This window comes from Pipistrellus kuhlii, unplaced genomic scaffold, assembly GCF_014108245.1.
Source record: "Pipistrellus kuhlii isolate mPipKuh1 unplaced genomic scaffold, mPipKuh1.p scaffold_m20_p_1, whole genome shotgun sequence".
Classification (NCBI taxonomy): Eukaryota; Metazoa; Chordata; class Mammalia; order Chiroptera; family Vespertilionidae; genus Pipistrellus; species Pipistrellus kuhlii.
The window spans coordinates 49,243,541-49,260,581 of record NW_023425404.1 but is presented as its reverse complement, the minus strand read 5'-3'; the positions used below and the strand labels follow the sequence as shown (position 1 = coordinate 49,260,581).

The following is a 17,041-nucleotide window of genomic DNA, read 5'->3' as shown; positions in this document are numbered from 1 at the left end:
ATGGTGGATGACAGAGCCATCCATGGAGACAAAGAGGAGCAGAAGAGAAGATTCTGGACAGGAAGAGAAGCGGTATCAGCAGGTTAGATTCCCAAATCCTGCCACCTGTGGAGTCACAGGCATCTGCCCGAATAAGGTTTTGCTCTAATTCCTTCATACCAGTGATATTCATGGAGTAAAACCATATATATATATATATATATATATATATATATATATATATATATATATATATATATGGAGTGAAAAATTACTGACCTTGCCTGGAGGGTAGAAAGTTACTACTCCCTCCCCATCCTGGACCTGAAGACCAAATCAACAGTCTGGGTTAGTCAAGGCTGAAGGCCAAATCAGCAGTCTGGGATAGTCAAGGCTAAGATAGCAGAACAAACCAAGGAGGGAGATTAGGCCATCTGGCTGATGCATGCAATCACAAGGTTAAGACCCCCCCACCCCCCCTTGTTTGGAATGTGCTTGTTTGAAGAATGCTTAAAAAGAGAGAGACCGCTTTGTAACCGCTGCTGCTTCTGGCTGCGCCATTGCCACGGCGGCAGCCCAGATTCGAATCTGCAATAAAATTTGTAATTAGACTCTGCAATTGGCTAGTTGGAGTTATTTCCCGGGTAGGGGTCTCTGCCTCTTGGGTGGTCTGGGCTCCATTTAACATTTTGGGGGCTCGTCCGGGATCAGAGACCCCCAGATGGGCAGACGCCCCATTCTCGTTGTCCGGACTACTTGAACGGCGCCGGTAAGTAGAGGCCTCATTTGTTCCTTGTGTTTCTTGTTCTTGGTTGCTCGCGAGCGCTTGGGATCTGAGAACGGCGGGACGCTGCCAGAAGTTCTCAGATCCGGCCGGAGTGGGGGACGCCCCACCTGCGGTCTTGGTTTCTTGATGTTGGAGTGGGTGGAAGTGTGAAAGAGATGCTGTGGTATGTCTGGGTTTTTTTGTGTGTGTGTTTCTAGGAATGTTACTTGTCGTCCTTGTTTTGGACTTATTTGTTGCCTAACTGTTTATAGATTGGGAAGAAAGAGAGAAATGGGGCAAGGAAACTCGAAGGAGAGTCACCTAAGTCCTCTTGAATGTATGATTAAAAATTTTTTCTGACTTCAGAAAAGGGTGAAGGCTATAGTGTTTCTGTAGATGCCTTCGCTCTCTGGAGACTCTGTAAGTTGGAGTGGCCGAGATTTGGGGTTGATTGGCCTTCAACAGGGACCCTAGAAATGGGGCCCTGCACGGGAGTCCGGCGGATAGTCTATGGAAGCCCCGGGCATCCGAACCAAATTCCCTACATTGATATTTGGATTGATGTTCTTTTTGATAACCCCAAATGGCTGAAGGAGTGTGGTTGTCTCCCTGACAAAGGAAAACTGGGAGAGAGGGAAAGAACGAAACAGAGACTTAAGAAAGAGACTCTGGGAGTCCGAGAGGGAAGAATTTAGACAGAAACAAAGATTGGAAGAGAAAGTGATATATATGTGAGAAAGGGAGGGAGAAAGACATGAGCAAGAGACAGGAAAGGACAGAGATTAGAGAGGGAGAGAGACAGAAGGTGAGGCCAGAAGAGACAGAGACAATCTGAAAGAAAGGGAGACTTAGATTCCAACAGTTTTTAACCTCGAGGAAGAAGACTGACAAGACCAGGGCTCCTTTCAACTAAGCTCCCAAGGGTAATCTTACAAGTGAGAGGCAAAGCTATTAATTTCCTGGCGAGCACTGGGCAGTTTATTCAGTCTTGACAGAGCCGATGGGACCTCTAGGAAGATATCAGTCCAGGGAGCCACCAGACAAACTGACTGTTTTTCTTGGACATCAAGAAGGACTGTGGACCTAGGAAGGAACATGTACTGGAGGAACGCAGCCACTGAACTGGACTGAAATAAAGCAATGGGCCTTTGAGGAGCTAAAGAAGGCTCTCGTCTCAGCACCTGCCCTAGCCTTGCCAGATGTCACCTCTACATGAGTGAGGTAAGGAGCATTGCCAAAGGCGTTCTCACTCAGACTTTAGGTCCCTGGAAGAGACCTGTTGCCTATCTGTCTAAGAGGCTGGACCCTGTGGCAACTAGTGTGCTTCTGGGCAGTGGCCACCACGGCATTGCTGGTGAAGGAGACAGATAAGCAGGCTCTGGGCCAGGAGCTTTCCCGGACGAGCCCCCAAAATGTTAAATGGAGCCCAGACCACCCAAGAGGCAGAGACCCCTACCCGGGAAATAACTCCAACTAGCCAATTGCAGAGTCTAATTACAAATTTTATTGCAGATTCGAATCTGGGCTGCCGCCGTGGCAATGGCGCGGCCAGAAGCAGCAGCGGTTACAAAGCGGTCTCTCTCTTTTTAAGCATTCTTCAAACAAGCACATTCCAAGCAAGGGGGGGGGGAGGTGGTGGTGGTCTTAACCTTGTGATTGCATGCATCAGCCAGATGGCCTAATCTCCCTCCTTGGTTTGTTCTGCTATCTTAGCCTTGACTATCCCAGACTGCTGATTTGGCCTTCAGCCTTGACTAACCCAGACTGTTGATTTGGTCTTCAGGTCCAGGAGCGGGAGGGAGTAGTAACTTTCTACCCTCCAGGCAAGGTCAGTAATTTTTCACTCCTCAATATATATATATATGGAAGGGAGTGGGAGAGAGAGAGAGAGAAACATCAGTGATGAGAGTCATCGAAACCCCCGACTGAGGATTGAGTCTGCAATCCGGGCATGTGCCCTGACCAGAATTGAACCATGACCTACTGGTTCATAGGTCAACGCTTAACCACTGCACCGCACTGGCTGGGCCAAAAAGTACTTTTGGTATAAAATTGGTGTTCTAAACCTGTGATTGAGAGATCTTTCCAAAGATGACAAATGTCCAGCTTTCAGGCTAAGGCCATTACACATCTTCCTTTTGGTAGGTTTAAAGGAGACCTTCCAGGAATTGGAAAACATCGGCAATCTCTTTGGCCCAAGGGCCCTGCTGGCATGTATAGTCCTGTGAACGGCTCACGGAGGCCTGAAGCAGAACAATGAAGTGAGGTGAGCAGACTGGAGAGAGAGGTGATGAGAGGTGGAGGTGGAGGGGAAAGAAAGGGGTGTACCTGGGATGGACCTCATTAAAAAGGTGAGAGGACACCCAATCTATGTAGGGGCAACAGGAACATGTGGGGAGAGGGCATTGGTCTTACTGCTGACCAGCCCGAGGCCTCTGCCCTGTCTTGTTTACTATCCCGGTGGTCAGCCAGGGCCCAGAGTGGATGCCCTACTGTTGACTGGGGGCCATGCTTTGAAATATAACAAGATTGTGGCAGAACATTCTTTCCGATAATACTTCTTCCTTAGCTGAGCTAATGGAGACCGTGAGAACCAAGGACCTCAATTGTGTGCCTTTATACTCCAGCAAAACTGATTGTATTAGCTTACTTTCTCCAGATATGTAATAGTCCAGCTTGTAAATCCATCCTTAGATCCTACTAATCCACTCTATCTAAGACTAATTAGTGGTTGTCTTCTAAATGAGGGGGGCCTTCTAATTAATGGTTTTTGTGTGCGAACACAATGCTGTAGGTGCTTAAACATCAATAACCATTTAAAACAAAGGCCAGGGCTTACTAGCTTCAATACGTGGGAAAGCGGGTTTAAATTAAGACGGTGTCATTAAGGAAGGAGGGTTGGGGGAAAACAACGTGGTCATTTGAATTATTGTGGTTAGGATGAAACTTTCCTAGTAGAGTCCAATCCACAAATCTAGAAAAGGGTTGTCACTTGTGACTAGGAACTATGTACTCATTGTCATAAGGCCTGAGTGATTTTCAAGGTCACCTGGCCCATGAAAGCAGAACTAAGATTTGGGACAATGGCTTAGAAAAATCATTGACAGCAGGATTACTTTGCAAGGGTTCTCGTAGTTCAGTACTATTGTATTTCTGCTAAGGAGCAGAAGAAAAAGAAAGGCATTAGTCTAAATTCTCTCATTTTTCATAGGCTTATGTTTCTAGAAGTCTGGGTAGGAGATCAGGTCTGGTCGGATCTAGGGGCTCAATTTCTTCCTCTCTTGTTCTTGCTCTTCGTTTCTGTGTGTTGGTTCTTTCCTGAGGTAAAGCAGTTCACACATTGACAAAGTGGCCCCAGGGAGGGTCAAGCTTACCTGCTCCTTGAAGCCTACAGTCCCTCTTTCCTGATGGTTAAAATGGTAAAAATCGGGGAAGAGATTTGATGGTCCAAGCCAGGTTTGAGACTTTTCTTGAACCAACCGTGTGCCCAACCTTGGGGGAGAGGGTTGGGTCAGCCTTGCATGAGCGAGCCACATGGACTGAAAAGGGGGTGGGGGTGGTGGTGGTTCTCCAATGTGAGAACAAACATTCAAAGATAAGCAGGAGGACACATCTTGCCTTCTCCATGATCAAGACCAATTCTCTTATTCATTCATCCTGCAAATATGCATGTCGCAGGCCGGCTGGGCTGCTGGGTTCCTGCCTTGGAGGAGTTCAGTGTCCAAAGGAGCCCGAGGGCCCAGGAACACTTGGACACTTGCAAGCATTCTCCTGACCCAGAAGGGAGACTGCAGCTCCTCCAGGGAGCCTGCCGACACCAGGGGTTCCTGCAGGCACCTGCCATCGAGGGCCCTTGCAGCTCCACAGGCCTCTCCGCGGGCTCTGATAGAACCAGTGATGTGGTGCCTGGGCAGGAGACCGCGTGCCTGGCTGGGCCCTGGAGCCCGGGCTGCGGGCGCCCCCTGCCGGAGCACCGGCGCTCATGCGTGCCGCGGACTCCCTTCAAGTCCTGCTGGGCTCCTCTTCTTCCTGGCCTCTTACAAACCGGGCCTAGAAGCCTTCGATGAGAAGTAACACCAACCTGTGTATGTCACCATCTGTGCTTCGTTAACCAACAGCCCTGGTAAGGGAGGCCAAACCCCGCGTCGCAGGAAGCCCCAGAGCGTCTCTCCAGCCCCTTCCCCACCAGCTCCCACGGGACAGGCACGGCTCCGTGTTCCCTAACTTCACCATTTCCAGTGGAGGTGAGTCGGCTCAGCATAATCATAACAAAAATAATATTAACTTGCTACAATTTTGAGTACTTTGAAGCACCCCCCACTGGGGATGTGCTGACAACCAAGGCACATGCCCTTGGCTGTAATCGAACCCGGGACCCTTCAGTTCACAGACTGATGCTCTATCCATTGAGCCAAACCAGTTTCTGCTGCACCTCATTTCTTATTTAATCTTCAGGATCACCGCATGGGAGGGCGTTTTATTGTTTCACAGGAGACAGGCTTAGAAGCAACTTGCCCGGATAGGGACAAGGTCAGGTCAGAGCCACAAGAGGGCGCTCGTTCCTTTTTTCTACATTGTCCTATGGACCTAGATTTTCCTGGGCGAAAACCCAGAGCACATGATGACAAATGTAAAACCCCACATAAACGCCCATGCATGCATGTGTGTTTGTTTATTGGGAATGTGGGCTGAAGGTAGGGCGAGCTCATTTCTGGAACTGGAAATTACGCCACATCTGGTCTGACAGGAGGCAGAAGTTTTGAATTTAGGAGTCTCATACAATCTGGGATGTTGGTCATCAATGCCATATGGGCCGGAACTGTAAAGCTGCCAGAGGCCTTCTGATTTGTGGCTGACGTGTATGCATGCAAGCCTGCACACTGACCTGGAGCTCCCTCTCAGGTTAGTCCCGGTTCTCCCTTCCCTGGTGACACTTAGCACTAACGGTTAGAGCGGCTGCTTTCCTCTGCCAAAGGCTCCCCTCTCCCTCTGTCTCCCTTCCCCTCTTCCAACTTCCCCTTGTTCACAACGGTTGCTCTGGCTGAGGGTTCTGCAGGTCCAAAATCTCCTTATTGTTTGCAGAGGAGAGCATCAGTATGGAACAGACCATTTCTGAGTGCCCCATTTCAATAGGCCATTTCCGGTTGTAAGTAGCCTCTGTAATTATCAATTGACTTAAAGTGATAGTTTTTAAACCTTCTTAAGGAAGTTTGTATTCACAGATCCCCCCCACCACACTTTGGGCTCTAGAGGGTCCCGTTTCTACTGTCCACACGGAAGCCTCACTGTGTACCTGTGCTGGGTGCCTATCTGTGGTTCCCAAACCTGCTAAAAAAAAAAAAAAAAAAAAAAAAAAAAAAAAAAAAAAGACTTGTGTCTGAGGATTCTGTCTAGATCGGTTTGGGCCCAAGCCTGGCAATCTGAGTTACATGCACAAGTGGCCCATCCCTATGGCACATACCTCTGATATTCCTCCCCCCCCCCCCCCAACCCCAGCTCATATCATGGCTTCATGGAGTGGGGGAATCCCTGTGACACCGGGAACAGAGCGTGGCTCTGCGGTCAGGGATGGAAAATGGACTCTGTCACACCAATGACCCACTTAGCAGTGGCCTTAGGGACTTCGGACAGGGCTGTGAGCAGTGCCCTCGTTTGCTCATTCTGTGTGGAGGGAGAGGTGGTCTGAGGTAGGTCAGTGGCGAACAATTTGGTGAGGAGCCTGGGAGGAACATGGTTGGAGGATTCAAGACCAGGAGCCTGGGGAAGAGACACAGGACTGAACCAGGTGGACAGGGGATGACTCGCCTGGTAGCTGTCTGCCATCCTTGGCCCCCGTGGGCGCACGGTTGGAGGAGCTACAGTCGCAAGGGCGGAGGCTCCGCGTGGGCTCCCTCTGACCAAAGCTGGTCCAGTTACTGTCACTGCTGACTACCCAGAGGGTTGATGGCAGAGACCAGAGCTGAGCCCTTGACATGGTACCGCTTCCCAAGGAGGCAGTCTGGACCTTGGCCGGCAGGTTGGTTCCATTAGGCCTTTTTCACCTAAAAGGAGACATCTGGAATGGATCCCTCCGGATATTCATGTGCCTTTCCTGTGCCTCTGCTGGTATCAGCCGAGCGCTCACGGAGTGCCTGCTTACTGACATGAGATCCCAGGAACAGCTTTTCAGACCAGAGACCTCCTTCTTAGAGAAGGAGCTAAGGCAGTGGGGGTGTGAGCACTGAGACCTCTGGGCCTACCACATGTGACATCACGTGGGAGCCGAGAGAAGGTTGGAATGGCTGATGGGGCCTTTTACCCCTCAACTGGAATCAGCTCTGGGTGCTGATGTTTCCACAGAGGAGGCCAGAGGCTAGATAAAGAGGAGCATGGGTCTGGGAGGGTGTGCTCAGAGGGGCACAGGCATCTAGGAGCCGGGCAATGGGAGAGCTCAAGGGCAGTGAAAGGGGTGACAAACAAGCAAAAAAAACCCAGAAACAGCTCTCTAGATGCCCTCTCCGGTGGGTCTGACCAGGGAAACCGAGAGAGGTTCAGGGATCTGTATTTTTAAAAAGCTTTTGAGGGAACATCCCGAACAGGCTCCTGCAAGGCCGCAGAAGCCGTGTCCTTCGTGAAGAGCCAGGTAGCAACCAAGCGCCTGTCTGACGCGTGCAAACCGTTGAAGAAGCGGAGCCGGACACCCGCAGCCGCGTCCTCGGCGCTCGCCTTTAGCAAGAGCTCGTCTCCCTCTGCCTCCTTAACCGAGAACGAGGTCTCGGACGGCATGGGCGATGAGCCCTGGGAGTCCCTGGACGAAAGTATAGATGAAACTCAGAAGTGTCCGTGTCCTCAAAGAAGTCGGAGCGAGGCCTGACGGCCAAGAAGGAGCACGTGTGACAGCTGTGCGAGAAGCTCGGCCGCCTCCTGCTCTGCGAGGGCGCCTGCTGCAGCGCCTTCCATCTCGCCTGCCTCGGGCTGCCCCGGCGGCCGGAAGGGGGCTTCGTCTGCAGCGTCTGCAGCATCTGCAGCGTCTGCAGCATCTGCAGCGAGTGTGTCTCAGGGATCCACTTGTGCTTTGTGTGCAAGGAGAGCACGGCGGAGGCCAGGTGCCGCAGTGTGGGAAGTTCTACCACGAGGCCTGTGTGCACAAGTTCCGCCGGACCGTGTTCGAGGGCCGCGGCTTCCTGCACAGCTGCGTGAGCTGCCGCGCCGCCCACCCCTCCAGCTCGCGCGCCACGAAAGGTAAGATGAGACGGTGCGTGCGCTGCCCCGTCGCCTATCACAGCGGGGACGCCTGCCTGGCGGCCGGCTGCCTGGTGCTCACGCCCCACAGCATCGTCTGCATGGCCCACTTCGCCACGCGGAAGGGGAAGCGGCACCACGCCCACATCAACGTGAGCTGGTGCTTCGTGTGCTCCAAAGGAGGGAGCCTGCTGTGCTGCGAGTCCTGCCCGGCGGCCTTCCACCCCGATTGCCTGAGCATCGACGTGCCCGACAGCAGCTGGTTCTGCAACCACTGACTGCCGGGCGGGGAAGCAGCTGCACCACCAGGACATCGTGTGGGTCAAACTCGGCAACTACAGATGGTGGCTGCTGAAGTCTGCCATCCCAAAAATGTTCCCCCAAAATATTCAGAAAATGAAGCACGAGATTGGAGAATTCCCTGTGTTTTTCTTTGGGTCTAAAGATTATTACTGGACGCATCAGGCTCGAGTGTTCCCGTCCATGGAGGGGGACTGGGGCAGCCGCTACCAGGGGGTCAGCGGGATCGGCAGAGTCTTCAAAAACGCACTGCAAGAAGCTAAAGCGCGTTTACGTGAAATCAAACTGCAGCGGGAAGCCAGGGAGATGCAGGTGAGCGAGCGGAAGCCCCCGCCCTACAAGCACATCAAGGTGAACAAGCCCTACGGGAAAGTGCAGATCTACACGGCCGACATCTCAGAGATCCCCAAGTGCAACTGCAAGCCCACGGACGAGAGCCCCTGTGGCCCGCACTCGCAGTGCCTGAACCGCATGCTCATGTTCGAGTGCCACCCGCAGGTGTGCCCCGCCGGCGAAGATCGCGCGCACTGACGGCAAGGGCTGGGGCCTGGTGGCCACGCGGGACATCCTCAAGGGGGAGTTTGTGAACGAGTACGTGGGCGAGCTGATCGACGAGGAGGAGTGCATGGCCCGGATCAAGCATGCGCAGGAGAACGACATCACCCACTTCTACATGCTCACCATCGACAAGGACCACATCATCGACGCCGGCCCCAAAGGCAACTACTCCAGGTTTATGAACCACAGCTGCCAGACCAACAGCGAGACCTTCAAGTGGACGGTGAACGGGGACACGTGTGTGGGCCTGTTTGCCGCGTGTGACATCCCCGCAGGGATGGAGCTGATGTTTAACTACAACCTTGACTATCTGGGCAACGAGAAGACCGTGTGCCGGTGTGGCGCCCTCAACTGCAGCTGGTTCCTCAGGGGCAGGCCGAAGACGTCCACGGCGCTGTGTCCGAGGACAAGGCCAAGAAGACGAGGAAGAAAGGCCGCAGGCGCCGCACCAAAGGCGAAGGGAGGAAGCCGTCGGAGGACGAGTGGTTCCGCTGTGGCTACGGCGGGCAGCTGGTGCTGTGCGACCGCAAGTCCTGCACCAAGGCCTACCACCTGTCCTGCCTGGGCCTGGGCAAGCGACCCTTTGGGAAGTGGGTGTGCCCGTGGCATCACTGTGACGTGTGCGGGAAGCCCTCGGCCTCCTTCTGCCACCTGTGCTCCAATTCCTTCTGCAAGGAGCACCACGACACGGCCGCCCTGCGCTTCACCGCCGACGGGCGCGCCTACTGCTGCGAGCAGGACTTGGAGACGGAGTCCGGGGCAGGTGCCAGAGCCCCTTCCGGGAGCCCAGGAGGCCCCAGGGCAGGAGGCGGCGGTGCTGGCGGAGGGTCACAGAGGGCACGTAGCACAGCCTGCCCCGGGGTGAGGGTGGGCCCAGCTGGGGGGCTGGGGCGGGGCACAGCCGGACCGGAGCACAAGCCTCTGGGGAGGGAGCGCCTCCCCACTGAGCCATCGCAGCCCCGCTGCATCTGCACTGACTGCCTGAGCCACGGGCTCCAGCCGGGACCAACGCCAGGGCACAGCATTACAGCTACTTGAATCGCTCAATGTCGCTTCCCCTCCCACTGGTTTTAGTTCACGTTGTGATCGACACGATTGGCATATAAGATGTTTTTATCCCCGAACCTTAGAGTAGTTTTTCTGGAGGGCCGGGGCTCAGGCCCCAGACACCTCACTGGCTCTGATGAACCAGCGTGTTTGTACTAATGTGAAATCTCCCTCCACGTGCCCTTCCTCACGCAGCACACGGCTGGCTCCGGGTCCCTGCTGTCTGCGGGCTGGACCTACCGGGCACCACCCTGTGGGCCTTCAGAGAGCAGGCCCCTCGGAGCCACTTCCTGGGAGCACTGGCGGGCGGGGCCCCGGGCCGCAGCTCGCTGGCGTCTGCTGCCCTGGGCTCTTACCAACACCTGGGGGAAACTTTGTACATTTTTTTCATTTGACGTTTCTTTACCAGTTTCTGGCTTTTATTCTCAATATATTTTTGCGAAACTTGTTTCACAATTTAAAAAAAAAAGCCTTTGAGGGAATCCTAGGTGCTCTCCCAAAATTGGGGCCCACACGGGAGTGGAAAGAGGATGGAACGTGGCGCGGAAAGAGGATGGAACGTGGCGCAGAAAGAGGCAGGTGTGAGTCCTGGCTCTCTGTTTGCCCATGAGGACCTCCCTTCTCCACAGAGCTCCTGGCTCACTGTGTACACTCTTTTCTCGTTTATAAAAATGGGATCATGCTAACACATGGGGTCCTAGTGTGTGACCCATTATTAAATGGGTCATATACATGAGACAAATAAAACAATGCCTGATAAGCACAATAATTTGGCGCTGTTAAACCACCAGCTATTTTTTTTTAAATGTAAATTATTGTTATTGTTAACAAAGGCGGGGGCACAGACAAGGCACTGATAAGGGCCAAAGATATATTGGAATTTTTTCTGTCTGTTGGCTCTTTAAGAACCAAGCAGAGGGGGCCAGGACGGACATTTCTTTCCCCAAATTTTTATTTGGAAATAATTTAAAACTTACAAAAAGTTGCAAATATAAAATAGTGCAAGTAGCACTTTATAACTTTTAAAAAAATATATTTTATTGTTTTTGTACAGAGAGGAAGAGAGAAAGATAGAGAGCAAGAAACATCGATGAGAGAATCATTGATCAGCTGCCTCTTGCACCACCCCCACTGGGGATATGCCCGCAACCAAGTCACATGCCCTTGACCGGAATCGAACCCGGGACCCTTCAGTCCGCAGGCCGATGTTCTATCCACTGAGCCAAACCGGTTTCGGCAGCACTTTATAACTTTTACTCAGATTTATTTATTGAAACATTTTAAAATCATTTTCTTTATCATTCATGTTCTTTATCTTTCTTCCTCTCTCTAAATATATATGGAATATTTGTGTGTACATATTTATGGACACATACATACTTTTATAAACATGTATTAATATAATATATTTATCCATACTATATATGAATGTATCTATTTTTTAGTGATTGAAGAGTAAGTTACATTTATCGTGGCCTTAAACTCTAAATACTACATTATACCAAATACTAAAGTATATGCTACAATAGGGATAATCTCCTGCATAGCCCAGTACAGTTATCAACCTCACAAGTTTACACCAATACAATATTTTATCTAATCTACTGGCTATAGTCCAATTGTATCAGTTGAGCCAATGATGTCCTTTATAGCATTTTCCCCTGAGTATCAGATCCAGTATAGGGTCAGGTTTTGCATTTGGTTGTCATGTTTCTTTAGATTTCTTTAACCTGGAACATTTCCACAGTCTGCCTTTGTCTTTTGTAACATGGACAATATTTTTTAACCTTTATTGAGATATAGTTGATATGTAACATTGTATAAGTTTAAGGTGAACATGTTGATTTGATACACTTGTATATTGTAATATGATTGCTACCATAGCATTAGCTAACACCTCCATCATGTCACATAACTAACAACTTGTGTGTGTGTGTGTGTGTGTGTGAGTGTGTGTGTGTGTGTAGTGAGAACATTTAGATCTACTCTCTTAGCGACTTAGTATACAAGTTAGTATCATTATCTACAACCAGAATGCTAGGCATTAGGCTCCCAGAACTTATTCATCTCCTAACAGGAAGGTTGCACTCTGTGGCCAACCTTTCCTCATTTCCCCAACCCCCAAGCCCTGGGAATCACCATTCTACTCTCTGTTTCTACAAATTCAGCTTCTTTAGAGTCTAACATGCGAGATCATCTAGTATCCAACTTCAATTTTCTTGAGTCTTTATTTGTGCCACATTTGGTCACTGTAGATACATTCTTGCAACTTCCACTCAGGAACTAAAGGCCACGAACAAGTGTGCTGTGTTAAGAAGGTTCCGCGAGAGAGCATGGGTGAACGTGCAGAGGCAGAAACCAGGGAGACGTGGAGCTATACTTCCAGGGTCACAGATCCTGTCCTCAGGAACACTGAGCTCCATGCTGAGGCCGAGAACACAATCAGCATTTTCCCTTGGATCTTGAACGATGTCTCTCGGGTCTATCGAATATTGGGTTTGTGGTGTGTGTGTGTGTGTGTGTGTGTGTGTGTATACACATGCACGCATATTTGTAAGTTATGAGTACAATCTTGCTTCTCTCCTGAAAAGGTAAAATGTCATTTTAATTATTTACTTAGCCCTACTCTGAGGTCTCTGAACTGCCATTTCTGCATAATAATAACTGTAATAATAATATAAAGCACAGCAACAATAATGATAATTGCCTGTCTCTCTGGAGTACTGTGAGGATAAAATGAGATAATGAACTCAAAAGTGCGTTGTAATCCAAAAAGGTCTGCACCGGCAGCGTATCGCTAAATATTATACCTGCTATCCTCCCTGCCCTCCTCGTGCGGGCCTCTCCCTGGTTCGTGAGAGTGGGAGTGTGCATGATGTGAGTCTTTATTTTGCACAGACACAGCCTTAACATTTCCTCCCTCTTTTTGGGGGGAGACAACTAGCTTTTTAAGAAGTTTGACCAGATGTCAGGAGGTTTTACATGTACCATCTAATGTTAATAAAAAATAAAACCCTTATTATTACATATTAGAGGTCCAGTGCTCATGAAATTGTGCACTGTTAGGCTGGGTCCCTAGGCCTAGCCTGCCTCTGCTTCCCTGCAACGCTACGTGAAGCTCCCTGCCTCGGGATGCTCCACGAGGCTCCTCCCCTCCCATACTGCACAAAATTCCCACCCCCCCACCATACTCCACAAAATTCCCCAAGCCCCATGACTGCTTCGCTAAGCTCGCTACTGCTCCATGAAGCAGCCCACCTCTCAACAGTCCTCAGCCCCCATGGTGAGCAGCAGGGGGGTGGGGGGGCTGGGAAGGGGGCACTGAGAAGTGCTCCATGCACTTCATGGTGACCAGTTGTCCCATCAGTCATGATGGCACCTGGCTCTTTATATATTAGGATAGTCATTAATGTTTTTTTTCTTTTTTTTTTCTGAACTACTTAAGAGCAAGCTGGTGATGCCCATCCACCTCTAAAGTCTCCTACGTTCTTTCCCCAGAAAGGGCACTTTCCTAAATAACCAGGACACATTCTTCAAAATAAAGAAATACAGCACTGCTGGGACCGGTTTGCTCAATGGATAGAGCGTCGGCTTGGGGACTGAAGGGCCCCGGGTTCGATTCCGGTCAAGGGCATGTACCTTGGTTGCGGGCATATCCCCAGTAGGGGGTGTGCAAGAGGCAGCTGATCGATGACTCTCTCTCATCGATGTTTTTTTTTTTTTTTTTTTTAAATCAATCTTTATTGTTCATATTATTACACAGGTTCCTCATTTCTTCCCCCCTCCACCAGGTTCCCACCTCACCTTCTGCCCCCTCATCCTCATCCATTGGTGCACAGATTATGTTCAGTCTCTTCCTCCCTCCCTTTCCCAGATAGTAAATCCCTTTTCAGATAGCAAATCTGTTACTTAGCATTTTCTCATATCAATAATACCTCCACATGCCCAATGATACACTTCACACAAAAGACATTTCCTAATAGGACAACCAGCCTCATCCAGGCCCCATCTCATCGATGTTTCTAACTATCTCTTCCTCTCTGTACAAAAATCAATAAAATATAAAAAAGAAATACAGCACCAATACATTTCCATCCAGTCTACAGATCCTGTGTGACTGTCCCAACAATGCCATCATTTCATTTCCTTTCTGGTCGAAGATCCAGCCCAGGATCACATTGTATTTCATTGTCAGATCTCTCCAGCCTCCTTCAGTTGGAATAGTTATCACTTCCCAGTATCCCCCCTATCTTGTATGACCTTCAAAGACTTTATGACCTTCGACCTGGGTCTGATGTGTCTGGCCATGCATTCTTGGCAGGAATTCCACAGGAATTTGAGATGGAATTAGAAGTGAGATTTCCCCTCTCCTCTTGAAGTCTTCCTTAATTGCCTCAGGCCCAAAACTCAGCAGAAAACATGGATCTGTACGCCAGAGCACGTTATGCTAAAGTGACAAAATTATGCTAGGCAGTATAAAGGACACACGTTTTTGAGATTAAAAGCTTACCTCATCTTTACATTTATTTCCTCTCCTATCTTCTCTCTCCCCAAACCATATAGTAGATGCTTGACCAGTCTGAGTTAAAACAGAAATAAAAGTACTCAGCGAAGATGGACGTGAGAGGGGCAATGTGGTGGGTTTAAGCAGTTAGTGAGATGATTGCAGCAACCCTTCCCACAGCTCTCTCTCAAGCATGGTCACACACAATCCCAGCTTCTGGAAGTCTGAGGACTCTAAACAGCCCCTCCTACTAGGGCAGTGGTCAGCAAGCCCTTAGTCAACGAAGCCAAATATCAACAGTAAGTACAACCACTGAAATTTCTTTTGAGAGCCAAAGTTTTTAAACTTAAATTATATAGGCAGGTACATTGTTATTAACTTAATTAGGGTACTCCTAAACTGGCCTTTGCTAAAATCTCAAGGGGCCAAAGAGTCGCCTGTGGCTTGTGAGCCGCCGTTTGCAGACCACTGTTCTAAGGTTTTATTTTATGAATTTCAGAGATGGCAGGTGATTGACTGTTTCACATTAAATTTCAAAGTCAACTGCTCTTGACAGATATTTCTGATTGATTTTTACCTTCTGGAGAATTCTTGCAACAGATCTTAGAAAAAAAAAAATCACTGTGTCAGAATTTAATGTGCTTAGCCCAGCGATTTCCAACCTTTTCCACTTCATGGCACACATAAACTAATTACTAAAATTCTGTGGCACATAAAAAAATATACCATGTTTTTTGTTGACCCGACAAAAAAAAAAAATAGGTATAATTTTGATTTATTCACACCAGACAGCTACCGTTGTGTGGGTTGTTGTCACTTTAAAAAAATATATATATTTTATTGATTTTTTTTTTACAGAGAGGAAGAGAGAAGGATAGAGAGTTAGAAACATCGATGAGAGAGAATCATTGATCAGCTGCCTCTTGCACACCCCCCCCCCCCCCCCCCAGGCACGTGCTCGCAACCAAGGTACATGCCCTTGACTGGAATCGAACCTGAGATCTTTCAGTCCGCAGACCAATGCTCTATCCAGAGTCAAACCGGTTTCGGCTGTTGTTGTTTTTTTTATTTGACAATTGAAGGCAAAAGAGGTCAGTGCCTCTGAAAAATCTCTTCCTTAGCTTAAAGGAGGCAAGGAAGCAACAGATAAGCCTATAAATAACCCCAACCTCCTTACTTTTCTCTTTCTTCTAGCCCCAGGTAAACGTAATACCTGCTACGTTGAAAGTTTAGGTTAGCTACTTTGTGCGGGTACAGGTACCAGGAGTGACCTCCCTGGTGGTTTCTGCTGGTCCCAGGCTGCCTCTGAAGAGGGCTGTGGTGAATTGCACCAATCGTGCTGTAGGTGGCGCTGTGTACTCAGTGCTGGGTGGACAGCGTGTCTCCCAGGATTTGTGTTTGAGGACATGGCCTCTGGCACCTTTTTAGTTAAACTTGATCTATCTGCTCAGCTTCTTTTGAGCAAGCCTCAGAAACAGATTAGCCGGTTTCTGACCCTAAACGGAAGGTCAGCCATTCTGTGCGCAAACGGAGCGTTCACCACAGGCTCTGTGTTGTCGCAGGGCTGGGCTTTGGAGTTATGCTTAGGGGCTGTGAAAACGATCCTCAGGTGTTTTGTCGGGCCCTTTGGGGAGTGTTTTCTGGGTTTTGTACTCAGAAGCAAAGGCTACATTAGAGTCACATTCTAAGAATGGGAAGGTAGGGGAGTTGGGTTGATAATAACTCATCAGCTTCTTTTTCTTAAAATATATTTTATTGATTTTTTTTACAGAGAGGAAGGGAGAGATATAGAGTTAGAAACATCGATGAGAGAGAAGCATTGATCAGCCCCAACATACATGCCCTTGACCGGAATTGAATCTGGGACCCTCCAGACCGCAGGCTGACGCTTTATCCACTGAGCCAGACTGGTTTCAGCATCATCAGCTTCTTTATAAGCAGCACCTGCTTGGTGTTTTAGCTGGCGGAGCTCATTGTCCAAACCCAGTACTGCACTTTAAAGTGGGCATCTATTTAAATGAGGCTTTTATTGTCCCCCCTCTGCTCCCCAGTCTCTGGAGCTCCTTTTTGTTAAAAACCTTCATGTCCAGGAAAACCAGGACATTCTGGGGGCTCTGAGAGTATGTACCTAAGAGCAGGGAGCTGAGTGTGTCACCTCAGCTGAGCTAGTTGCAGGATCGCAAACGCCTCAATTCAACTTGGAGGTTTCAGGTTCTGTAAAAACGAATCCGTGTCTTATTTTTACAGTTTGAACGTGCCGAACTGAGAGAATTGAAAAGCATCTCAGAATCGTGTGCAGGATGACCTTTTCGTATATTACAATTCTAATTCCCTAAACGCGTGTACTGAAGGCGTGTCTGACTTCAGGTGTCTCTTATGTGTTCTTGCATTGAAGGGAAGGAGATGACACTTCCCATCATGTTTCTATAATGAAGTTATTCAAGTTGAATTGGACTATTTTTATTTTTCCTGTTTATTGTCTTCAGATGACTTCTCCTTTTACTTGTGACCAGTAGGTGGCTCTATGGTGTTCCTTGATTTGACATGCATTAGTTTGGTGCTGCTTAATGTATAAGGTTAATTCACTTCTGCCCTGGCTGGTGGAGAATTTGAGCTGTTTTATTCAGTCCCACAGGTGAGGAGAATGGAGGATGAAGGCTCTCCCC

At 49.2% G+C, this 17,041-nt stretch overlaps 1 protein-coding gene across 1 annotated transcript; it reads left to right on the top strand.

Annotated features, from left to right (window-relative positions):
• Nucleotides 1-10,329, top strand: LOC118716594 (histone-lysine N-methyltransferase NSD2-like). The gene is given in 9 exon segments (XM_036434402.2): nt 1-82; nt 1,112-1,165; nt 2,891-2,959; nt 7,300-7,554; nt 7,557-7,829; nt 7,832-8,238; nt 8,240-8,778; nt 8,780-9,219; nt 9,222-10,329. Coding segments are annotated over 9 exon segments (2,760 nt in total). The 3' UTR covers nt 9,863-10,329.
• The last annotated feature ends 6,712 nt before the right edge of the window (nt 10,330-17,041 follow it).